This window comes from Echeneis naucrates, chromosome 3 (assembly GCF_900963305.1).
Source record: "Echeneis naucrates chromosome 3, fEcheNa1.1, whole genome shotgun sequence".
Taxonomy (NCBI): Eukaryota; Metazoa; Chordata; class Actinopteri; order Carangiformes; family Echeneidae; genus Echeneis; species Echeneis naucrates.
The window spans coordinates 14,365,101-14,390,737 of NC_042513.1; the positions used below are offsets into that span (position 1 = coordinate 14,365,101).

At 41.1% G+C, this 25,637-nt stretch overlaps 1 protein-coding gene across 3 annotated transcripts; it reads right to left on the reverse strand.

Moving 5' to 3' along the window:
- Positions 1-744: 744 nt before the first annotated feature.
- LOC115041067 (aggrecan core protein-like) lies at positions 745-22,094 on the reverse strand. 3 transcript variants are annotated; one of them, XM_029498355.1, is made up of 20 exons: positions 21,951-22,094; positions 18,878-18,972; positions 18,672-18,763; positions 17,892-18,183; positions 17,598-17,772; positions 16,761-16,888; positions 16,398-16,691; positions 15,686-15,982; positions 15,380-15,554; positions 15,163-15,290; positions 10,863-11,156; positions 10,679-10,759; positions 8,853-10,586; positions 7,827-7,904; positions 6,745-6,858; positions 5,400-5,558; positions 5,226-5,308; positions 4,569-4,713; positions 3,855-4,037; positions 745-3,739 (listed from the first exon to the last, which is right to left on the reverse strand). In XM_029498355.1, the coding sequence occupies exons 2-20, from the start codon at positions 18,963-18,965 to the stop codon at positions 3,672-3,674; spliced, it is 4,608 nt and encodes a 1,535-aa protein (XP_029354215.1). In that variant the 5' UTR covers positions 18,966-18,972; positions 21,951-22,094; the 3' UTR covers positions 745-3,671. The 3 variants fall into 3 exon arrangements, with proteins under 3 accessions (XP_029354215.1, XP_029354214.1, XP_029354216.1); XM_029498354.1 differs by having other exon boundaries at positions 10,679-10,777; XM_029498356.1 differs by lacking the exon at positions 6,745-6,858 and having other exon boundaries at positions 10,679-10,777.
- Between the last annotated feature and the right edge of the window lie 3,543 nt (positions 22,095-25,637).

Below are 25,637 nucleotides of genomic sequence, written 5' to 3' on the forward strand. Positions count from 1 at the left end.
AAGATGGTTCATGTCAGTACAGTCACGCCAACCTAAAAAGCACTGTTAAACAAAAACAACACACTGAAAACACTTTATTTACAATTAACAATTACATAACTGTTTAAAAAGTTGGAAAAAGTGTAAAAAGTTGTTTTTAACAGAGCATAAAACATCATCATGGCACCAGGTGTCAAATTTGCAGGTTATTAGACATTTTGTTCTCACACTTGATAAAAACATGAAAAACCGTTTCAGGGTGACCACAGAACTGGCAGGTGTTCGACACAGCAGGGTTAAAAACAGAAACAGCAGCGTTGCAGGCAATGGCACCATGTGAGAAGAAGAAGAAGACAGGAGAGGAGGAAGACGTTGCTCATCGTTTATTAGATTAGCGGACCAGCAGAATCATCTGAACAGTTTAGGGAAAGAGAAAAGAGATTGAATTTCTAGATAAGTATAAGTTTGATGACACTTTACTGTCTGTTCATCAGAGACAGCAACACAAGGTAACACAACCACCAAAGATAGTGGTTCGGTGCCTGGCCTGAGCATGTCCAGGTTAATTGGTGACTAAATTGTCCGTAGCGCAGTCTGGAAAAGCGGGAGATGGATGGATTATGATATATCACAACACGTCGGATGAAGACTTCCACAGAGAGCAGACCCCCCTTGAGACTAGAGACAGCTTCAGGTAGTCGTGTATGTGGAAGCAGAGATGAGCTTTAGAGAGTCATGGCAAAAAGCTGAATCCATCACAGTAGGCAGGGAACAAAGTGTTTTTATTTGGCACTGATTGGTGCATTTTCAGAGTACACTGAGATCTGGGGCTCATGTCGGTTCATTCCTGTGCACTTTGAGCAATAAAACATCAACAAGGATAAAAATCAAATGTATTTTTATATATTATCTCTATTGTGTCACTTCCTTTATCTGCTCCCATAAAAAAAAAATAATTTTTTCACCATTGCAGTGCCTGTGATTTTCAGATCAACTCGATGTGTGCGTGCATTAAAAGGATAAGACTGAAGTCTTTCTTTGAGTAAATAAAAAATAAATCAGTCACATGAAAAAGTCAGCAAAATGAAAATGCATCATTCAAATTTTAAAAAGGTCCAAATTTTCCCCCAAATGCTGGTGGACATCTTTGTTTTAATCAGACAACCAGGAAGAAATAATAAATTAATTGGATGCCTTTATTAACCAAGTGGCAACCTCCTGTGGCGTCACCCACTGTTTGGGACCTGCTTCTTCGAACCCTTCATGGGAGGAGGGAGAATCTGACCTGCTCTGTATTCCGTCAATCACATAGTAGCTGCACCCCCTAATACATCCATTGCTTTATGGTCTATTATCCTCTAAATTCGACCATCATTTAAAAAAAATAGCAACACGTTGCCTTGAAGACTTGAAACTACAGGCTGAGATCATAAAATCACCAGAAAAAAAAAGAAAAAAAACTTTTGCTGAGCTGATAAGTGAGAAATAGGGACATTTTCCGGCAGACTTTAATATAACCTGGCTTCTTTTTTTACCAGGAGTCCACTGTTAACTTTTCCGTACAGTCAGTGTTTTCACCTGTGGATTCATAGACATTTGCTGCTCTTGTTCATGTGGAATAACAATGGAGCTATGTGGGTCAGAAGAATGATATATACCAGGCTGTGAATGCACACACAATGCTTGGTTTTAGTCTTTTTATGCAATAAACAAGAGAAATGTCGATTGCCATCCAGCCTCACTCTTTAAATCAGTGAGTAAAATGGACCAGAACAGACATGAACATGTACAAGTTACAAGTCTTTGGGTTATCACTCTGCAGATGGCTGCATGTTTGAAGGAGGCACAGCCCCACATACAGCAATAATTACACAACATAAGTACAAAAATGAAAGCAGTCAAAGTTCGAAGGAAAAAAACAAACAAACAAGCATTTGACCCTGTAGTGTTTACGGCAAGGTTATTTTCTCTGAGGTTGCACAAATGGAAGAGATGGGAGGTTCATTATACTGACACTTGTTCCACACAAACACCATGCACTGCACAGTCTGTGGAAAATGATAGTGTCAAAGACACAGAAAACAAAAAACCCAAACCAGCCAGACATGAAAGTCTGTATCTCTCCATCTACAAATACAATATGAAATGTGAAGCTAGAAGAACTTGATTCGTCCCAACTGTGTGCTCCTGATGCTGCTGTAGCTTTATATGAATCTCTCCTGTGTACTGGCTCAGTCCAGCAGAAAGACTCAGTGTCACTGTGTAAAATTAATAAATAAAAACTTGTGTGCTCACATTGACAGAAGTCGCTGCTGTAAACCATCATTATGACAAGACTTGACCGTTACTTTACTGGGTTTTATTTGCTTTTCTTAGTCTAGTTCAACTCGTAGCTACCAGTAATTAGATTTTTTTCTCTTTCTTGTATACATTTCTGATCACATAAAATCTCCAATAAAACCTCTTTATAGGTGTCAAAATAATTCCACACCATCCAATAATCCTAAAAAGATCTGCATTCACGTTGAGATATTAGACCTATTTTTCGGTTATAGGAATCTAAAATGAAATAAATTGTCCCTGTCTTTTGGGAAATACTTTTATCTACTTTTCTGCTGAGTGTTAAATTAGTTCAATTAAATTAAGGTATTTATAACACATTTATATAAGTTGTAATTTAACTTCAATTTATGACTGAACCCTGGCTCTTACTTTCTTATGGAGGTATGAATCTCTGTATTTATTAGTTACTCAACTATTTCTTTCTTTACAATGGTTCAATGTGTCTGAATACAAAAAAAGAAAAGGAAAAAACAACAAAAGAAATAGTTTTGGTTACAAATGTGGCTGACAATAAACCAACCCCTAAACCTGAGATAACAGATTAGATTTAACTGGATTTAATCCAAATGAGTAAAATGTATAAAGAGCCACAGTCCATAATACAAAATATACTTTCATAAAAACTGATTGTTCTTGAAAAGCTCCACAGTTAATTATGATATTTATCTCATTTTGTTCTTATTCTGAAGAGTGCTCTGATGTGCTCAGTTTCATTAAAACTGGGATATTTTACCATGTTGGATGGCTGTGTTTTTTATGCTGTATCACAGGATGGTGCTTCTTAAAAGAGGGAAAAATGAGCCCTGATAACTTCAACTACACTGACTGCTGAGTGTAGAGAGGAGCAGGAGCCATGGGGGAAAATATAATAATATTCCCTCCCTGCATTGTTTTCCTCCAAAAGAAATTTCAAAGATCCATGCAATCAGAAACTCAATTATTCTGTACCTTCCACCATATGCCACCTCTTGAGGAAATCCTAACATGGCAATATCCACCATCATCCATCTCTGTGCTACAGATCTACAGCAGACTACAATAAATCAGACAGATGCTGCCATCCATGAATGTAAAACTCTTACAGAACAAAGCAGCCCAGCAATGATATCACCAAATGAAATTACATTAGAATGCACACAATGGAAATAAAATGAATGCATCTAATCAAAATGTATTATCAGGGGCAGGGGAAAGGGCAGACAAAAATCACATTACCATGATGAAGCACCCTTCATGAGGGTCTCCCAGCAAATTACCCACTCATATCATCTTCACCAAAATGGAAAATGCACTTTTTCTTGTTGTGTAAATGTGCTTTCAAAAAAACAATCTCTCTTCTTCCTTCTTTCTCAGTGAATGTTCCTGCTGGTTGCTGGAGTTCTGCTCTCCCTCTGCTGTCTTATTTTTCTGGCTTTCACTGCAGGGGCAGAAAAAAATATTACGGATGAGTTAATGATTGAAAACAACACCTGTCCTCACTTAACACTGAGTGGACTGGTGGATAGCAGGACATCCACAGAGGGCATGCTCACCATCCGTGCATTCCACCTTGGGTTTCTCCCACTGTCCGTCTGCTTTACAATGGACCACTGGCAGGTGGCGCTGTCTAAATCCTGGGTTGCATTGATACCTGATGATGGCGTTGACAGGATACTCCTCCCTCATGTTACCATACATGTGAGCGTTCTTGACCTCCGGTGGAGCGCCACAGGACACTGGGGAGATAATCAGACCATTTATTGTCTATGTGTCTCTCACAGTAGCCAGAACAAAAGTGTTGGGTTTTACTCATAGTCTCTATAAAAATTGACAGACTGGTCTAGAAGGAAAAACCAATGCTGCAGAAACCTTAAACCTTCTATTTAACGACCATAAGGGAGGACTTCACTGGTTGTAAAAAAAAGTCAGATTGTATTGAAGTCTATGTAAAAAGTTTTACGTAAGTTACTACGACTTACGTACTCATGGCTTCAAAATGGCAGCTCGCAGAGCAAAAGGTGACAACCCGGTGGATTGACACCTGGTTTTACCTCATGCTACCTACCACAAAGTCAGTTTGGTGTGTACTAACTGAGACATGACCCATAAATTTTGCTTTTGAATGGGTGTCCAGTTTATGTATCAATATGTTTAATTGTCTCTCAACACATACAATCTGGGCCCAAAGTCAACAGTTGAGTCCGTTTTTAGACCATTTGCAAAATAGCCATCAGGGCCACCGTACTGCCTGAACCATTATACTGTACCTGGACCTTTCTTGCAGGTGAATGGCAGGTGGTAATTGCAGGGCACGTCATTCCACTGGCCTTTCTCATGCCAGATCATCACCACACAGTCTTCTCCAGAGTTGAAGTAATTATCTGGCTGGTTTGGCCTCCAGTTATCGAATTGCTGAAGAAGAGAAGGAAATACATACACTTTACAACAGGGGAACAGCAGACAAGCTAAACCAAATATTTTCAGTTCTCAAATCCAGGTATTAAAGCCTTTCTGCATCAAAACAGAATTTTCTTAAAACCAGGAAGATAAAATTACAGAATAAAAAAAAAAAATAGCAATGGGCCAACTCTTTCATAGTTGAGCAGGGACTCCACACTCTCAGACCTTTCAGTGCAAAGCTGGTTCTGGCAGTGAGGAGTTTAGATATAACTCTGGACTCTGCTGACCACCACTGGATGTCTTTAAGGAAAGACTATCCATGTGCTTAAGCCACTGTTCTAGTTTGAATTTTGTCACCTCCCTCCCTCAAAAGAAAAAAAAAAGTTTGAACTAGCCACCTTCTGAATGTACAAAGACTCCATGGAAAACAACTTGATTTCAGTAGTTTGAGGCCAAACGGGTTAGGAACCACTGATCCATCCACCCATACTCCAGCCTTAACCCACTGTAGTGTGCTGACTCACCAGTGGAGCGCCGTCTGTCCAGCGGAAGTCATTTTCAACTGTCTTGTCATTGAGCCCGATCCACTGATAGTCTTGTGCGTTTGCTGTAGCACAGAAATGGTGGAATTCACTTAGGACTGTATTTTTCCATTCTCCTGTCTTCATGGACACAAAAATACAATTATGAGCACTTACAGTTGACAAAGTCTTGCTCCTCTGGGGTGATGATGCTGACTAGATGGGCACTGAGGTCACGGCAGCGACCCTCAGCATCCAGCCACGTCTCTCTGTCAGAGAAGTGCAGGTAGCAGTTCCCCTGAAACTTAGTCCAGCCATCCTCACACTGCTGCTCATCTGCGGCCACAACACAGAGGAAGGAACATTTTGATAAACAGGTCACTTCATTCAAGTTCAGTTTTTATGCCTCTGAAGATTCAACATCATTCTTTATCCACACTTAAGGATGCCTCAGTTGTTGATGAAGAGCCATTTCTGTTCTTTTTCACCTAAGTATTTACTGATGCAGCTCTTGATGCCGTACACAACCTATTAAGTAATGTTTTATATATTCTGTGCTTGTTTTGTGAGTCAAGGAGGAACATATTTTCCCACTGTGCTGCTCTCAGTCACTGGCATGTTGGATGAATCTGATGACAAACATTTCCATCCTGGTGCACAAACCAAATGTCCTAAAAGAGAAATCATGGAAAACTACACATAATCATTCACTTTAGCCAGGAAGCCCACGGCCCATGGTGATGTAAATATGAATTTCCATTTTTTTTTCCTTTGCTGTAACACTCAAAGGCTCCATTCATTCTCTTGCTTGACTTTGATGATTTCATTTAAAGGGTCACTTCACTTGGATTACATGAAACATATTTTCCCACTCACCCCAGCTAACTAATTTAGTTTATTTGCTCTTTGAGATGTCAATCTCTCACTGTGCACATAGAGCAGGCCTTTCAAAAACAAAGTCCCTGATACTCAGCATTACTCACAGATATGAGTACTGACATTCAGTCCTGTTGGAACAAGTCAAAGTGAAAATGTTTTTCTATCAGCAGTTTTAGTTGGAAGTACTTTCTTCTAAGGACATTGAGTTTTTGTGGTTTATGAGTAGGGAACACAGTTTTTAATTTTGCAAATGTAATGTTCTCTAAATCCCCTCCCTCCTTAGTTAAAGTTGCCATGCCAGTCATTCTTTCCATTTTAACCTTCAGGCACTTCATGTTATGAATGGGGACAGACCCATTAATGGTAAATTTTGCAATAATGGGACACTAATCAGCTGTAATTGCATGCTCCTTGATTACCTCAGCAGATGTGTTCATGAACAGGACTTTGACATGTTTGGCACCTCAGCAAGACCCAAATTCCAAGTTGCCTTACCTTAGCAACTGCAATACCATTGCTTTGTATTCCTACAGAGCCACAGTGAGTGATGATGCTATTAGCTGGTCAACTTTAGCATCTCTCTCCCTTCAGTTGTTTTTGAGGGGTTGGTGTTAGTATTGATTAGCTGAAGCTGATCTCATACCGATCTCACAGCGTTTCCCTCCGTAACTTGGCAGGCATAAGCATTTGTAAGAGTCTGCACTCTCCACACAGGTGGCTCCATTGGCACACGGGTTGGAATGGCACACATCTACCTCTGCAAAAAAGGGGGCGGGTGACACTACTGTTTCAGCATGGGGTGGGGAGGGATTGGAGGTGGGCATCAAACCAAAAGGAAGAGGGAGTGGGATAGCGGGACTATTACACCTCAGTATCGAGGAGTTAGTGAATAATACCGAAGCTGCTGCAACGACAGATGAAGATAGGCCTTAATGCAGACTCAGTCACTATCTTTGTTCTTGTGTTTATGGTGAGTCATATTCTCTGAGATCCTTCAGGTTACAAAATGATGGCAATATATTACGGAAAAACGGAAACGTAATGTATGTTGTTGTAAAGATTAACAAGTAGTTTAAATATCTGCACAAGGTTTATCTAATCTGTGATTAGTTGCAGCAGAATTTCAGTATTCATTTCCAGCAGGACGAAAGCAAGCACATGATGTCAGAGAGTACATACAGTATGCTGCCTGAGGTTAAGCATGCATAAAGCAGAGCTGGACACACTTGCTCAGCATACCAAAAACAACAATTTGGCTGTAGACAGTTGTGATAAACACATGACACAAAGTTTGTACTACATCACAGCAGAGTTGATACATATATGACAAACACCTTGCGATTCAAATCTGCCACACAAACACAGAAGGACCCAGAGTCAGACAAAGACAAAATGCAACATAAAAAGAAATCACAACAACACAAAATGGGATGCAAAACACATCAGGAAGGAACAGCAGGGAGAGAAAAGACATTTTTTGGTAAGGCTGATTCATAAACAGTAAATATAATCACAGTCAGCTGAATGTTTATATGAAAATATAACTGATTAATAAATAGAATGCAAACCAACAATACAAAGCATGCAAAATGTGCAACGGTAAATACGTCCAGAAAAATGTTACTGGTGGAGACAAATTCACCATCAACTGATTCTGAATTCAATAAGAGAAACAAAGGGGAGAAGAGAAGAAAAAATTTAGATGCCTTTTTTGGGGGGACTCACCATGGCAGAGAGCAACTCCATCCTCTACTGTACATGAAGCGGCACCACATGGGTTGGGATCACATGGGTTGAAGCCACCTGAAACAAATGTGATTCCGTCCATTAAGCACAGGAAATACTACTTCCAAAATAGGGATTTGTGAGTAATTTAAAGTAGAGGGCTGATAGGGTAGTTTTGACTTTGAAATGTAGTTCTTATCAGCATGAAAAAAAAAAAACAAAAAAACAGCACAATCCATTCGATGATTGTTCTTTCCCTTATTACCGGCTTACGAGTGTGACTGTGAACACTTTTTTTACACACGGGACCCATTCAAACCCTTAGAGGATTTAAGGATTGTTGTTTAGAGGATTGTTTATGCTCTAACAGATAAGACACCGGGGCCACTCCTACATTCCTCACGCCTGAACACAGCTTTAAGATGCATCGACTTTGCAGTGGTGCCACAATATTACAGAGTAAAGAAGAAATTATAAAAACACTAAAGTACTCTCTTATAATCTGTTAAGTTGTTTTAGGGACAGAACCTGCTATGTTTCTACGTCGAGACTGAAATGAAGACTAAAATGAAGACTTTGCTTCTGACTGACACACTTTAGCATAAAATGGTCAAAACCAAGGACAGGCAATTGTCCGTAGACGCTCCCATGAAGGGTTTGAAGGATCATTAACCCAGACATTTTAGCTGGAAAAGCTAAAACACTCTTACACACTACAGAGTCAATCTCTTTGCTAAAAGGAATATATTGATTGGTGTTCACTGTAGGGAACAGACACATACCAATAGATTGTAGAAATTGTTGTTCTGTGAGAACATATATGGTCTTTGATTTAAATCTTTTTACAGACTCCATAAGGCAGTAGAATATGAATTCTGTCATCTGTTTGGACTCTGTTTGGACACTTGTAGTGATAAGTTACAGTCTCCTCAACTACAAATCCGTAGTCAGAGACAATATACAATTAGCTTTTAAATTCTGGCCAATTCCCAAAAACCCAATGACTTTTTTCTCTGGTCAGCCTACCTTCTACTGACTCTGTTCTTCCCACAGTGCTTGGTATTTGCATAGCAGTTAGTGTTGCTGTTGTTGGGGGAGTAGCCAGACCTGCAGGGACAACTGCAGGGCCATGGGTCATGTAGACATCATGATGGGTCTTGGACAGATCAGCCTCACTATAGGCTGCCTCTGGTCCTCTCGTGCTCTCTGTAAGTGCCCCTTTACTGGATGGAGAGGGTAGCACCATCTCTGGTAGGTGTCCAGAAGAAGCTCCGGTAGCTAAAATGTTGCTGGCTATGGATGAGTCATAATCTCTGCTCCCAGAATAAAGGCCACTGCTGCTACTTCCTCCTTCGCTACTGTACTCCACAGATCCCTGTCCAAGCTCCATGGACAGTGTCACGTCTACAGATGCTTCTGATATGAAATCCCTACCCAGAAGTGTAACACTACTTTCTTCTCCACTTGTAGAAGACTCAGATTCAGACATTTCCTCACCAGATCCAGAAAGGAAACTTGAGCTTCCAAATCCAGACAGATGTTCGCCACTTGCTTGTCCAGAGCTGTAGAGTAAAAATCCAGAAGCCTCCTGCTCTCCATAGGATGACACTGTAAGCTCAGTGAATCCTGAGCCCAACAAGGTCACACCTGAGCCAAACCCGGAGCCACTCGCTAAAGCTGAACCACTGAGATCGCCACTGAGTTCCCCACTGAGCTCACCAGATCCTGAAATGTCTCCAGAGCCACTGTACATCAGTGAGCCTCCACCAAGCTCATGCTCTTTGTGGGTAATAGTAGTAGATGTATCAATCAGTTCATCGTGGATCAGTAACATCTGCTCTCTACCTGAGAACTCTCCTGATTGTCCACTGGCACTTCCAGAAGAGAATCCTGATGGGAAACCACTGAACCCAGAAAAGTCCCGAGTAAGGAGGAAACCAGATGGCATGCCATTTAATTGTTTACTTTCCTCAGAGCTATCAGTGGAAGAACCAAAGTCCACAAAGCTGAATCCAGATCCTGAACCAAATCCAGAGAGGTCCCCACTGCCACTGATCTCTCCAGAGCCTACTTTAGATGCATCAAAGATAAGGATCCCTGTGCTCCCCTCTCCAGCTTCTTGGATTCTTCCTGAGACAGAACGCTCTTCAGAGATAATGCGGTCAATGCCTGAAAAAACAACAGAGAACCCAGATTCTTCTCCACTTAGACCTGATCCAGAACCATCGGCACTGCTAAGACCTGACCCTCCACTGCCAGAGCCAGATGGGTCCCCAGAAGCAGGCTGATCTCCAAAACCAGTGAGCTCTCCAGAGCCAGACAGATATCCAGAGGTAAGCTGGTCCCCAGAACCAGACACATCTCCAGAGCCAGACAGGTATCCAGAGATAACCTCGTCCCCAGAACCAGACACATCTCCAGAGCCAGACAGGTATCCAGAGATAACCTCGTCCCCAGAACCAGACACATCTCCAGAGCCAGACAGATATCCAGAGATAACCTCGTTCCCAGAACCAGACACATCCCCAGAGCCAGACAGGTATCCAGAGATAACCTCGTCCCCAGAACCAGACACATCTCCAGAGCCAGACAGGTATCCAGAGGTAACCTCGTCCCCAGAACCAGACAGGTATCCAGAGGTTACCTGGTCCTCAGAACCAGACACATCTCCAGAGTGACCCCCAGAGGCACCATCAACTGCTGAGCTTGACCCAGAGCCCGATGTCTCCACGTGGATGGGTGGTGCAATAGAGGGAACAACTAAAAACAGATGAAAAAGAAAAAGTGTTATAAACACGAGAAATAATGGGGAAATTTGGAAAGTTAAAAAAGTTGATGTAATTACAGCTTACCAGGCCTCAACAAATCAGTAATTGATGTCATGTTTACAAGAGCCTCTTGGATATCTGTGATGTTTAATCCAGTTTCATTAGCTAGAAGAAGAAAGTCGGCTGCAGGAATTAACAGTGGGAGATGATGGTGAGTGAATCAATAATAATAAATGGTAAAAAAAAAAATTCTTAACTTAGTTCCTACCTCTGAAACAGTATGCATCAAATTTGGTGTTAGGTTTAGGGTATTGAGTCCGGTTGGGGTGGGCGTACACAGTGTGCACTCCTGATTTTCCTTCTCCACACTCAGCACGGGGTTTCTTGATGGGGTAACGGACACTACGATCCAGTAGCCAGCCGGCTCGGCACTGGTCCAAACCCATTCTCCAGGCTGCGTAGAGCTGTCCAGTGGAGGCCAATACAGAGTTCTGCTCTTGACAGCTAAAAGCAGCTTCATCATAGGTGAGACCTTCGGCGGATCCCACATGGAAAACATCACCTGATGATGAGATAGCAAACGGTCAGTGCAAAGAAAAAATAATCATTGTTGTACTGTCTTCTCTGGGGAGGGCAGGTGGCTTTCTGCAGAGGTGGACAGTAACAAAGTAAATTTAATTGATTAAATCAAATCAGATTTATACGTATAGCACCAAATGAAAAAAGCGCCAAAGAAAGATGCTCAGTCCTTCCGCCAGCAGCCTAGGCCTACAGCAGCATAGCTACAGAGTAGATGGACTTTAACTTTTTAACTATAAGCTCTGTCTTACAGAAATTTTTTAAGCCTGGTCTTCAAAATTGCTAAGGAGTCCGCCCTCGGATCGATACTGGAAGTTGGTTCCATATCAGAGGAGACTGATAACTGAAAGATCTGCCTCTAGATTTACTCTTGGACACTCCAGGGACCAAGTACACCTCCATCTAGAGAGCGGAGTGGCCTATTAGGACAGCAAGGAACGATGAGCTCTCTGAGAAATGATGGAGCTTGACCATTAAGAGTTTTATATGTTAACAGAAGGATTTAAATTCTACTCTGTATTTTACCGACAGCCTGAAGAGCAGCTAACACGGGAGACATATGATCTCTTTTCAATAGTTCCTGTTAATATTTGTGCAGCAGCATTCTGAAGGCCTTTAAGAGATTTACTACCGATCCTTCGCTAAGCCCCGCCCCTTAGTTACTGTTGCTATGCTATCCTGTTTTCTGTTGTCTGAAGTTCGGTAGGAAAATGTCCAGTCAGCATCGGTCCGGTGATCAGAATGGAAAAGAAAAGAGAATAAGAAACGTTATCTAAGATTATATTGTCCCGGGCACAGGCAAGACTGTCAGCTGGCCTGGACGGGGCTAACGCGAATCGAGTCTAATGATCGCTTTGGTGAAACCTGGAAGTCTTTCAAAACATGGCGGCGACGCAGGATGTGCTTCAACTTTCTGGGGAGTTGGTGAGAGACATTTTACACCTTGCAGAGTATGTGGAAGCGGGATCTGCTGACCCACAGCATGTAGCCTGTAAAGCAGAGGAACTTATCTAAGTTGTTGGCGTTATTTCAGCACTTTCCGACAAAGACACTGACCGCAATTTAAGAAGAAGTACTGCATCGCTTCAGACACAACACACAATGACCGGTGTGTCAACCGATTCGGTTCCCCCCAAATTCCTGTTCCCCTTTACGCTGATTTACTGCTGAGTCGTGCGTAGTTGCTAAGTTACCGTGCGTACTTAAGGAAGAAACACGACTAGAAACACAGCTGGGTGTACGGAAAGCGAAATGGAACAAGCCAATGTGTAGGTTACTGGTATGTTATGTATTATATAAAAAGTACATTGAGAATGCATTTGTTCGGCCATTCATTGTAAATCTTTGTGTAAATAGATACCAGCTAGCCTAGCTGTGCGAGAGTAGCCTACGTTAAGTAAACATCACTGCCAGATCACTTACACTAGTTAGTCGCGAAGAGGAAGAGGTCACGTGGGGTGCTGGAGCCAATCGCAGCCCACTCTGGGTGTTACGTCATCACGGTTAGGTCAGGTGACGTAAATGGGAAATGGTGAAGTAGCGCAAATTTATGCTGCAACTCGAACAGCGCTGTGGCGCAGCGGTAACGCTGCCGCCCCGCACCTAGGTGGGAGGGGTTCGAATCCCGGCTAGGGTAGGTGATGTAAATGTAAATGTAAATGTAATGTAACCCCGGGGTTAAGTGATGGTTAATGTTAATATGTATGTGAATGTAATGTAATGTAATGGTGGTTATATGACTTACTGTATGTAATGAATATCAATGTATGTAATGTATGTATGTAAAGGTCCATTCCCGGTGAGGGCACCTGAACGTGTCTATGGAGTTAATTGGTTGCGAGTAATGGACTGGGCTAATGCAGATACGCCCCCCCAGGACCTAGGCCGGACCAGACCGGACCGGTGACGGTACCCCTCCAGGAACGGACCGAGACCAGACCGGAGACAGGACGTCCACAGACTAGACCAGTAAAGCGAACAAGTCACCCACTGAGATGAACTATTTTAGTGAAAGATTATATTTAGATAATATTTCTTCCTAATTGTAACCACCCCCCCCCCCCCCCCCCCAACAAATGGTTTGGCCACCGATCCTTCGCTAAGCCCCGCCCCCATTGGTTACTGCTGCTATGCTAGCCTGTTGTCTGAAGTTCGGTAGGAAAATGTCCAGTTAGCATCAGTCCAGTGATCAGAAAGGAAAAGAAAGAAGAATAAGAAAATAAAGGGTTGAGAAATTTTCTATACAAATGTTTTGTAAAAAGGTTGTGACGGTGAATTTGGGACGAGAAACGTAGAGCAAGGTAAGAAACAGGGCCGTTAGCTTGTAACGTAAGCTAACTGGACAGCTCTAATGCTAATGTCCATTAGCCTAGCTTGTATTAAAGCCCGACACAAAACGTTATCTTTGACAGAAACAGCTGAGTTTGCAGTTTATTTCTGCATAAAGAAATTGACCGCAAATTTAGAATAAGTACTCCACCACTTCAGACACAACAACACACACAAGGACCGGGACATTACTCGTTATTAATGTTTTGTGTGTGTGTGTGTGTGCGCGCGTGCGCGCAGACAGACAGACAGACCTGTATTCTGTGATGAGTAGTTGGGCCATGTCTGTACATGTTCCAGTTAAGAATACGGCCACGATGTATAATCCTCACCATACCTGGATTATTTCTCCATAACAATCGGGTCATTCTACATCATACATCTTGGTCGTATTATTACCTGGTGTGTATCACCACGTTTCTTAGTACGCACGGTAACATAGCACCTACGCACGATTCAGCAATAAATCAGCGTAAAGGGGAACATTGTTTTTGGTGAGCAGGCTTGTTGAAACCTTTACTGGGAAATAAACTCCATTTCTGAACTTTGGTGTTGTTTCTATGACAGTATAGGATTTTTTGGAGGTGAAAGAAACGGGGTAAAGATAGTACACATGTTTACAGTCCCTTTGTTGTTGACGTGATGCCGCTTGTTGTCTTGAAGTCTGTCGAGTAAATAACATGTTGTTTAATAAAAGCACAAGGTAATTATAGACATGTTCTATAGGAAAATTAACTTTGAATCGGCGTCTGTTGGGATTTGGCGCTATACAGAAAATTAAATTACATGAAATTAATTTGACCGGGGCGGAGGTGCTGTTGGGAGGGCGGGGGGGCCCCCTAATATAATGGTAGGGGGAAAAAAGGGTGGTTTTCTTTCTCCGACTTCACCACATCCTCTAGTCAGATAGCTCTCCTCACCAGTATTAATGATGCCCTTTGGGAAGGAATCACTAATTTCTACACTGAGCCCGCTGTTGCTCCACAGCTTTGTTGTTCCACATCGTAGTATGGAACAGCTGGTTATAAAGCTAAAGCCCAGTCCCAATACAACCCATACCCCTAAAATTTGTGCGTTTTTTCATGAAGGGGTAGGGCCTATGAATCTGGCCCTTAACATCGAGGGTTTTCCGATGCTGATTTCCTGAGGTAGGGCCAGTCTACGATCCCTACAGAGCATTAGCACAAAAGTTAACGTTAACTATGTAGCTATGGGATGGATGTTTAATTTGCCTTTATGTTGGAACAAATTCAGACACGTCGGGTCTTCAGTGACCAGCTAGGCTAAAGTGAATAGCCATCATAGAATTTTTTAATGCTCTCCTACCGGCAAATAAAGTAATAAGTAATTTCAACGTCAGTAGGCTATGGGCCTAAAGGGTGCTCAATAGTTTAACAAAAGCAAACTTGTGCATTGTATGCTACATGCAGCAATCCATGTTGTATATTGCACCTTAATATGAACTGGGATGTAAATGAGAGACTGGACCCCTATACAGCCCGGACTTGCCCACAGACTAGAGACCAGACCCTGAGTCTTTTCATGGTCATTCAACCAATTCAACCTAGCTTGTGCACAATATAATTTAAGTGTTGATAACTCCCTGGGCTTTTAATTTTGAGAAGCTGGTGATTTTTCAACCTTAACAATGTATGTCGTACCTCTGAGTCTATCGATGTAGCAGTACACATCATATTTTTCATCTGCTGGCCTCAAGCCGTAAGACCGAACTCCAGGTTGATATCCCAGATCTCCAGCACACTTATCACAAGGGAAAACAATAGGATACCTTGACAAGAACAAATGTGAAGGTTTAATTTTCTTGAGGCAAGGAATCTTTTTGTCTTTACCTCTTATGAAAATATATTTCAGATTCACCTCACAGTCTGGTCCAGTAACCACCCTGCATCACAGTGGTGATATCCGTCGTCGTATGCTGCCTGCAGCTGCTCTGGTGTGGCGATGGAGGCCCCAACACTCTGACAGGCCAGCTGAGCTTCAACAAAGGTGAATGCATAGCGAGCAGACCCCGAGCGGTAATGAAAGACCACTCCTGCAAACACAAACCAAAAGAATTCTCATGAGGAGGAATCTATATTTTCTTCTCAATGGGAACATTATTACAAGTAAGACCCACTGGATTTGCAATTTGGTGTTACAGGTATCAGCAGCTCCATCACTGACCAGTTGGTGGAATTATGAAGCCTTTGGTGGGTGTCCTGCCTACAACGGGCTGAGCAGTGACTGACTTTATCACGTCAGTGATGAGCTCAGTGACATTGGGTGGCTCAGGGAGTGGGAGCTCGGTGGGGCTGTAGGTTGAGTCCACAATGGTGGGTTGTTGAGTCTCCACCTCTCCAATCGCCTCGCTCTCTGTGGTTGTCCTCCTGAAGAACATGTCTGGGCTCTGTGTCACCGTGGTAACACTAAGAATGTCACTTCCTCCGTCTATCATGCCTGAACTTTCCTCATCAGGTGACTCTGAAGGTGATGCAGGACAAAGATATATAAAAGTACTGAAACTTTGTTGTTTCCATGGCTGATAAATAATACTTATCTTTAGTTAATTATTAATAATTGAAATTAAGTATCTTTACAACGAAATACATCTCCATTCTGTACAAATATTCTGAGGGAAATATCTGGCCCTTAAAGTTGCTTTGTACTTATAGAAGCTCCAGACAAACATTGATCTCATCTCTTAAACTGCCTCAATTCCTAGTATCAACATTTTCGCCAAATGTTGGAAACATTCCTCTGAGACTTTGCTTCATCTCATAATATCCATTGCCTTGTCAGATGCCAATTGGATGTCCTACCACGTCCCAGAGCTGTGTCAGTGTTGGTGAACATAATGAGGACGAGCAGCATTTTCAGTTTCTAAAGGACAATGTACCTGTGTAGCAGAAGCAATCATAGCGCGATTCAGGGAGTGGATACCCTGTCTGGTTGGTGTGGAGGTAAACTGTTCGCACCCCCAGCAGACCACCTCCACACTGCGGCCGACGAATGTTGATGGGGTAGCGAACGCTCCTGTCTCCTAGCCAGCCAGCATTGCAGACATCCATCCCGCCCTTCCAGGCTAGGTAGAGCTGACCTGTTGTTGCAAGCCGAGCTCCCTCCTTTGAGCACGCCTCCACAGCCTCATAGAAGCTGAACTTTTCAGCAGAAGCAGTGTAGAACACTCTGCCTGCAGCAGAGAAAAGTTTGTAAGAGTGAAAATGAGCTGACAGTCTCTGCAAAGTTCATTAAAGGGTACCTGTCATCTTCTCAGCAAAGCAGTAGACATCATAAGTCTCGTTGAGGTCTCGCACTCCATACGTCCTGACTCCAGGCAGTTCCTCTTTGTCACCATAGCAGTTCACCCGGGGGTCATGGATCGGGTACCTTAGAGTTAAATAAAAATTTGCTTTAGCATGTCCAAGATAGTCAGTACCACTCTTTGCTTCAGAATGTGACTATGGGTTATTGAAATGGTATTATAAACTCCTTGTTCCTAAACGCACACCAGTTTCTGATACTTCCTGCTCTGCCACAACTTTAAACCAATTTATTCCTGTTTGTTTGTTTGACAAAATTGTTATTTTCTGTAGACTGCAATGTATTCTCAGATGGGGTTAGGGCTACACCATCTTTTATGAAAAAAGAAAATCTTCTTTCAACAGTTTCATATTTTTCAGAATTGTTTTATTCATTTTGTCTTGATTCGAGCTCACGCATTTCAAATTAAGTTTAAGGTGAAAACTAACGCAGTAGAATCATAGTATCAGATATTTTAATGTTGAATATTCGACTTTAATTTAAGAACATTCTTTGGACAGTATATTAATGTTACTGACCACTGTTGAATCTGTTTCTTTGCAGATTTTTCCTTCAGTTAATGGGAAATGAGATTCCTTAAAAGAATATCATGCTAGGGAAAATTTTTTAACACTTTTTAAGTGTTTTGTTTTGTTTTTTTTTTATTAATTCTGAAATTGCTGTTTGCATGTTCAGTATATTTTGTGTTGTTAGGACACTTTCATAGAGAATACTGTGTTTCACACCTTCAATAACAAACAAATCTCTGTTCAAGTAGTTCACACCACAAACTAACCTGACTGTCTGATCGGAGAGCCAGCCAGCGTCACACTGGTGGAAGCCATCATCGTATGCTGCCTGCAGCTGTTCAGGTGAAGCCAGCACTGCACTGTTCTGGGTGCATGCTGCCTTAGCTTTCTCAAAAGTCAAACTGTAGCGGCCCATGATGGCCCGGTAGTGGAACACAATACCTGTATTGATCAACAAATGTTTTAAAATTGTTGAAGTCTTAATGGGTAGTACCACAGGACTAAAGTTACTGAGAAGGCAAGGTGTATGGGACATTTCTGTGACAGGTTATTGTGCATACCTTGAACCTGCACATGGACGATGTCGTGGTTGTCCTCAATCCCGTGCTGAACCTCACAGCGATACACTCCTGTGTCACTAGATCTGAGCTCAGATATTTTCATGCTAGCATCTGTTGGGGTTCCGGGGTATCCCACCAGGTGAACTCTGTCCAAGTAGCTCTCTGTGACATGAACCTCTCCTTCCAAGGCCACAAGGATGGTTGTGACTTTTTCTTTTGTGACAAGGCTCCATTTGATGCGATGAGAGAGGGGGCCAATAGTGGGAGCCCCTGGGTCCTGGACAGTGTGATCCTTCATGGGACCATCAAATTATTTTCAGTGTTAATGAAATATAAATAAATTAATTAAAGTATAACCATTAGTGTTTTTGTGAACTTAATAAATGCTACTCCAAAAGCCATGCTCCTTTTCTGTCCCTGTTTGGTCTCCACCAACTCCTGATGGAAATTGACTCATTGGTTGCTAAATGTTTCACTTCCATTCCGTGATTGTGTGTCTGTTTTCTGTTTGAAGTTGGGTGGTGCACAGATGTTTATATACAACTTAATTGCTGAAAACTGCAGTTTGTGTTCCTCTAAATGAAGGTATGGATAGCTTGAACTACAACCATACAATAAATTTACTGCAAACGCAATGAGCTTGAAGAGGCTTCACATCTGAGTAATGTCAGTGAATTTTTAACTGCAAACTGCATTTCACACAGTCATTTGGTTTGCTGTGGCTGTAAAATGTATAGTTTTATGAACAAAGCAAACAACTGACAGCTAAAAATCACACACCTCAAAGTAACATGGTAGTAGCATTGTTTCCCCCAAAAGAGGGTGCTGTGGCCCCTCTAGCGGTATGCTCACACTCAGAACATCCTCTGGGTCTATGAAGGAGAAAAACACAAAACGCAGTGAAAATCAAAACACAAACTTTAAAATCTAATTATCTGAAGAGTAACCAAATAGATTCAAAATTAAAAATGTATAAAATACTTTACCCAAAAATGAATGCTCCTCATACATGTAGTCAAAAGTTGCGGAGATGACATTCAGACACAGGCAAAGCAGCACAGCCCAGCTAATCATATTTTACCTGAAAATTAACAAAGTAAAATGAGCAAAATACAGGCAAACTAGGTTTTAGGTCCCAGAGTTGAGTGAGTGAGTTGGTGAGTAACCTGGACTGATGGATCTATGGGACCTATAAGAGCGAGCAAGATTATTTGGGTAACTTTGGTGAAGAGAACAATGTCAAACGCAACTCCAACACAAATGGAGTTATGCAGTCAGACTGAGTTATACCCCTACGTACTTTGAGACTCGGCCAACTGGGCTGATGAATAAGAATTCCGTTTTTGATTAATTGTACAAATCCATGTAACTATTGTAGCAACCCTTTTGAACTGGTGGATAATATGTTCCAGGAGTCAGTTATACAAGACGAACAAAGAGGGACCAAGGATGGAGCCCTGTGGAACATATCATATTCATGACACTAAATGAATGAGCCAAATATGTGAGACTTGAGGAAAACAACTCAAGGGCAGTGTAATCTATGATGTTGATCGATGTTTTCCAGGCTGATGCAGCTGTCAAATACACGTTCAAATGGAATGAAAATGTCATCAGCTTCAACTAAATATTTGGCAGCGACCTTTTCTGTGATTTTTCTGACAAAATGTGAATATATGTGAAGTGTATGTCTCTTTAAGAGAGGTTTGACTCAAGGCCAGGTCTCTGAATTCAGTCTTGTTTGAGAAAGATAGAATCAAGAAGTGAGAGACTCAATTACAGCAGAAAAAGAAGAGATATTTCTTTCAAAAATTGCTAACACACATTCTCATATTTCCAGGTGGGAAAATAACTAAAATAAAGTTGGGTTTTTTTTTTTCAAGAGTAAAATATCTGAGTCAAAGCTTTGGTTTCCATCTCCTTTTACAGTGAAAGTCTGAAAAGTATAAATTCTCCTCAAATCAGCTTGTATTTCTTTATATCGACGAGCAAAGGTCTACACAACATACAACAATACACACTTATATCCGAGTCTATAGGCTAAAAAGTCGTGCCAATCATCAGAAAAAGCATTAAAAGAAATCTTTTCTAATACTGTGAACAGTCTGAAAGAGTGTATGAATGACAATGTTATGTAATTTGGTTACTATTTCATGAAGGTAATTGTACTTCAGTTCTTATTTTTGAATTTACACTCAACATGAGAACATTTCTTTATATTGGTAGTAAGACAGACATTATTAAATGGTACCATTGCAATAAAAACAGCGAAAATAGATTTTGTCAGTGTAACTCGTCATCTAAAATAAATATAAAAAAAAAATAGTTATAATTCTGAAAGCAATAAAAATAAACAAAGATATTTAATAGATTTTCCTGTAAAATGTTATTTTGCTGAATCCTTTAGATTTTCTATGCATTTACAAATGCTAGATTCATTTAATACATACACGATACATTTTTTAGAATCTGTTAAAAAATGTGGTTTTATTGGGCTATCTTTCATTTAAGTCAACAGTTAATGAGAAAATCAGACTTTAAAGGGTCAGTTGGATTTAGTGACATCTAGTAGCTGAATGCCTGTCCCCTCACAGTCCCTTTCCCAGTATGTTGAACCTATGGGGGTCCACAGGTTAACATAACAGAGCCAGCGTTTGTATGATTTGTCTTTTCTGGGCCAGAAACAAAGTTTTGCTTCAACCTCAAGACAACCTGACCACTGTAAAATCATATCTGTAGTAGTTCAAGTCTGCAATGGAGAACTGGAAAGTAAAAGACTAAAAGAAACTGACTGAAACATCCGCCATACAAGGGTCAAAACTAAAATCAGCATATTGGTGCAGAACGTCTTCTTTTGTATTTATTTCTTTTTCTTTTTCTTTCTTTTTTTTTTTTTTTTTTTTTTTGCTAAATTGCTCTCAAGTTGAACCGGTTATAATGATATAATTCACATGATATGTCTGCGTTTTCCAACATTCCTCAGTGGGCTGTACAGCTTTTGAGAACAGGAGTCTGTTGTCAGAGTTGGAGTTAACTTTATTTAAACGCATCCGAAAGTGTTTGAAACGTTCAGGGAGTGCCTCCTGAGCACTAAGTGACAGTTGAGTAGTGTGAGCCACGCTCCACACTGCTCTCATTCAGCCTCTGTGGTGAAGTCCCCTCCCACGGAGACCCGGACCCATAAGACCTGATCTGTTCCTGTATTATGGCATCTCTGACGACACCGAAGCCCTATGTAAACAGTGAGGCGTGGGCTCCGACATGGTGCCTTTCCATCACGTCTCAACACTGCTCACATTCAGGCAGGAGGCTCGGAAAAGTCTGAGACATGATGGGAACAGTCAAAGGAGGCTTTAATCTCCATCTGCCCTAAGCCCAGTGGAAAAGCTGTCATCTAAATACTCATTTTACACTCCCACAGGGAGGACCCGTTGTACTTACACGGCATAGCTTTTGCAATTTTTACATAACTTTCAACAACATCAGCTGCTTTTAAACTTGCTTCAAATATAATGAACAACTGCGTCCTAATACCCAATAATAAGTTAGAATGACTTTCAAATGAGGACAAAACATCATAAACATACAGGACAAACAACATCAAGTTCAATAAAAAGTTGCTGTAGCATAATTATCATATCTAAATTATGTCAGCTCTTATTCGAATGATATTTATCATATCCTGTGCTCAAACACACAGAAATGACACTGAGATATATTTTTCTAGTCCATTAAAGGCTTTCAGAAAAAATCCAATTTCTTTCACATGCTCTTACAAAAGTTCAAAGTTCAATCTTTTTATTTTTCAGAAAATACACTCCATTTTACAAGGAAGACCCAAAAAAGACCAAATGGTAACGTATTTAGGCAGATTCAGATAAATTTCTTACAAATAAACAAAACAAAAGAACATTTATGCAACTTCAATAGATAATACAGTGATGAGGGTTTGTATAGATATGGATGTGATGCATCCATTTGTTAGTGTAACAGGTGTGATTTTGTCTGAAAGCACTCTAGTCTTGTTCATCAAAACTGGGAAGAGACGTTATTTCCTACCTTTTCCAGAAATACCTTCACACCTGCTGAAATCTTCCTCGTTGGCGTGTTTTTGGGTCAGTGCTGCTCCAGGTGTCCAGGTCGTGTGTTTAAAACAGCGGCAGCAGGAACACAGAGCTCTGGATGCTTGGCTGTGTGCAGAGGAAAGACACTGGGACCAGGTCTGTGTGTCAAAGCTCAGAGGGAACCACCGCTGTCAAGCCACTCATTAGGGGGCGTGGGGGGGGTCCTCCTTACAGCTTTCAAAATAAAAGCAGACTGCTTTTCAAAACCATAACTCAGCTCTGGAGTTACTCACAGAAGAGTGGAGGGAAGAATTGTTAAAAAAGCTTTCACATCCTCAACCTTCAAACTTGGTGATTATAAAATTAAACATATATATGCAACCATCTTTGACAATACAAGTAAAGTCTATGAATTGTAAACGTTTGAAGACTTACTCATATTAAACTGCTGACGTGAAGATTTTTTTTATTCTGACACACCTTCCTACAGTAGCTTACCTAAAATCAGATTTGCAGGACATCCAATATTTGGATTGGTGTCACAACCACATTACATACTAATTTTAAGGTATTGTTGTTTCCAATACTTCTCTTGTTATCATTGCATTTTTTATCTTTTGCCAAATTAACTCCTCAAGTAAAGCTCTCTAGTCTTTTTCCATCCTGCTAGCCTTACATCACTCATAGCTTACATCACTGGAATGGGCTGATTCCGAGCAGGAACTGCTAAAAAGTGAACAACAGAAACTGTTTGTTTGACTCTCTCTCCAAATATGTGTGTGTGATTAAAAAAAAAAAAAAACAAATAAAAAAAGCTAAATTATGCATTTATTTTGGAGGAAATTAACCTGGGTGGCACCCCTTACTCATATGACGACATATGGAAGGAAAAAGGGTGAGTGTTGTTCTATCTACCTGGCAAAAATGAGGCTTTGAACCTCAATCAGATCGTTCTTTATAATCGCACTTTATGACGCTGATTCTTTCTCAGAATATCAGTTTCAATATCTTCCTCCTCTTTTGGTCTCACAATGCCTCAGACGTCCTGATGCTCAGATCTGAAATGACACAGCACATGCTATCAAGGCTTCACATTAGTGAAGCTTCAAAAAAATTATATGCCTCGTGTTTGTTTTGTTTTCCTTGCTGTTCTTTATTTCCCCCATATTTCACAAACTCACCACAGCTGAATCACATGTCATCAGCAAGAGCTTGTACTTTCAACCTCATCAGTACGCCGCATTTGATAATCATGCAGTGCCAACAATGTTCTTGCTTGCTGGAATAACGATTTACCTTCTGTCCTTATGTTGCGGCAGGCAGTTGCTCTGAGCCCAGCTGTCTGTATGGCCTGCACTGTTTGGTGTCATCTGTTGTGTAAATTTTGTTGAGTTCATAAATTTGCCTTATTTTTGGGTGAGCTCAGATGAAGATGAAGGGCTTTTGGTTTGGCAATATTGCGTTTTCTCTAAATTCTACAGTTTTAGTTCATTTTGAAATAGTTGAATTGAAATATTTTGAAATGGAATTACAGATTCTTTTTACTTGCGTTGTTTTGTTTTGTTTTTTTTTTTCTTATGCATGCACCTGGAAATTGTACACTCATTTTCGCCCTGACAGGAAGGGAAAAAAATAGAAGAGCTGCAATTTTATGTAGTGTCTTGGTAAATTTCTAATAGCTATAGTATTTTTTTCTCCCCACATCAACTTTTGGCTCTTTAAAGAGCAGTATAAACCTTTAAGAGTATCATGCTTCACCCCATTAACTGCTCTCTGCCTGGAGACAAAGCCACTCTTTCAGCTCAGCACTGCTGAGAAACTCACTGTGCAGGAAACAGCAACATGTGCAATTACTGAGTTTTCACACACCTAAAAATGCAACAGAAAAAAATGAGCCCCATTTAACTTATAACAGGAGTCTAGACTGAGTTCGCGTGGGTTATAATGATAATAATGCAACGTTTCCAATGGCAGCGGCACTCAACTTCAGTGCTGCAGTCTTTCTTTTGTCCCCATCCTTTTTAATTGAATCTGCTCTCCACATGAACACACAGTGAGAGGCTGAATGGACTCAGGAATGGGAAGGATGTTAAAATCAAATGGCTTGGTGCCTCAAGGTTTGCCTTTGAATCTGAATGGAGTACAGTCACTGGACTAATTGGACCAGACTTCAAACGGGTAGGTGGAGGGAGACCCAGAAGGTGTTCACTGTTTCTGTGGTAAGATTGTGTCAACAATTGTCCAGTATTTCCTCCTCGAAGTTTAGACTTTTCCATATTGAGGATATTTGTTCAGAGGATTTAGAACAAGTGGTGCCTGTGGAGAAGGCTATTTATACTGGATGCAGGGTTGGGGAAAATGAGAAAATTGTTAGAGTAGCTAAATAAACGTTCACTCCAGCCCCACCTTAGGAAGTTATCAACAAAACAATGCTGTTTTGCACTGATGCAAAGATAATGCAGTGATTTTGTTTTCATATCACGAGTTCTCTATCTTAACAGTGCTGACCCACACAGATGGAGCTTATTTGAGCCACAGCAGTGACCGGTAGATGACAGAGTTTCAGTTAAATCCTCTGGGATCTGAAGACATTTAACCTATTCATGAGCTTGTTTCACAGCAGAGGCCACTTTCTGCACAGGACTGGTTTCTGACAGGACGCAAAGGGAGTACAGGAATAAAGACTGAAGGCACTTATATTCATTTTTGGTCTTTAATCAATTATTTGAATCACTCTTTTTCCAGGGTGGAATAGTTATACAATGTACATCTTCAATGATTTTAAAAAACAAGAATTGAGGACGCAAGGTTGAATTTATTTTGGATTTTCTCTCATCCACACAGGGTCAAAACTATGTTAACCCCAACAAATTCTCGTCCATTACCTGCAGCAAATAGCAGCCAGCTACCAGTCAAGCTGTGTCCTGCTCTAATACTAAGTTAACTGTGACTTGGGATGAAATCAAACAGCCTGAGACCAGAAACTGCTGCTGAGCATCTCTGGTAGAAACATTCCTACAGTTGTTATTTTGAACTTGGACTTTGTAGCCTTGTGCTGCGGTAACAAGAAGGACCCAGCAGAGATTACCTTGACACATACTCCTTTGTGTGTCAGCCTTTTTGTTGATGTGTATCTACAGGGGTTTTCCAGGTTGATGGACCTGTAGCACTTTTCAAAACCGGAGATGCCTCCCCGGAGTCAGGAAATATGTCTGTCACTGCTGAAAGGAGTTTGTTAGAAAAACCTCTCATGAGAATTCTTTGTTGAAAGCAAAGTGTGTTTATTTTTTCTCACCTTGTTCTTATGAATGGCTACTGTGTGCAGCGCTCTTCGTACCTGCAGGACTGAAGTGAACCTGCAGCTTTTCCTTCACCTCAGGTGAGACATTTACCTGACAAAGACCTGGGTTATCTGCAGCATGTCTCCAGGAGGTCAGACTTTCTGTATGCTGGTCATTTTGGAGGCAAGGTAGTACAAACCTTTTGAAACAAAACATACTCCAAAATATCTACTGTGTGACCAAAGGGCGGCATTAATTCCATAGCCGTTCTATGGGTGTAGTTCTGGGGAAAGCAAACAAGGACCAATTTACAACCTCCAGGGCTGAAAAATCACGAAACTGCCAAAACTGCAGTTCTTCAAATCCACGCACACACTAAACGGGAGAAATAAACATGTTTA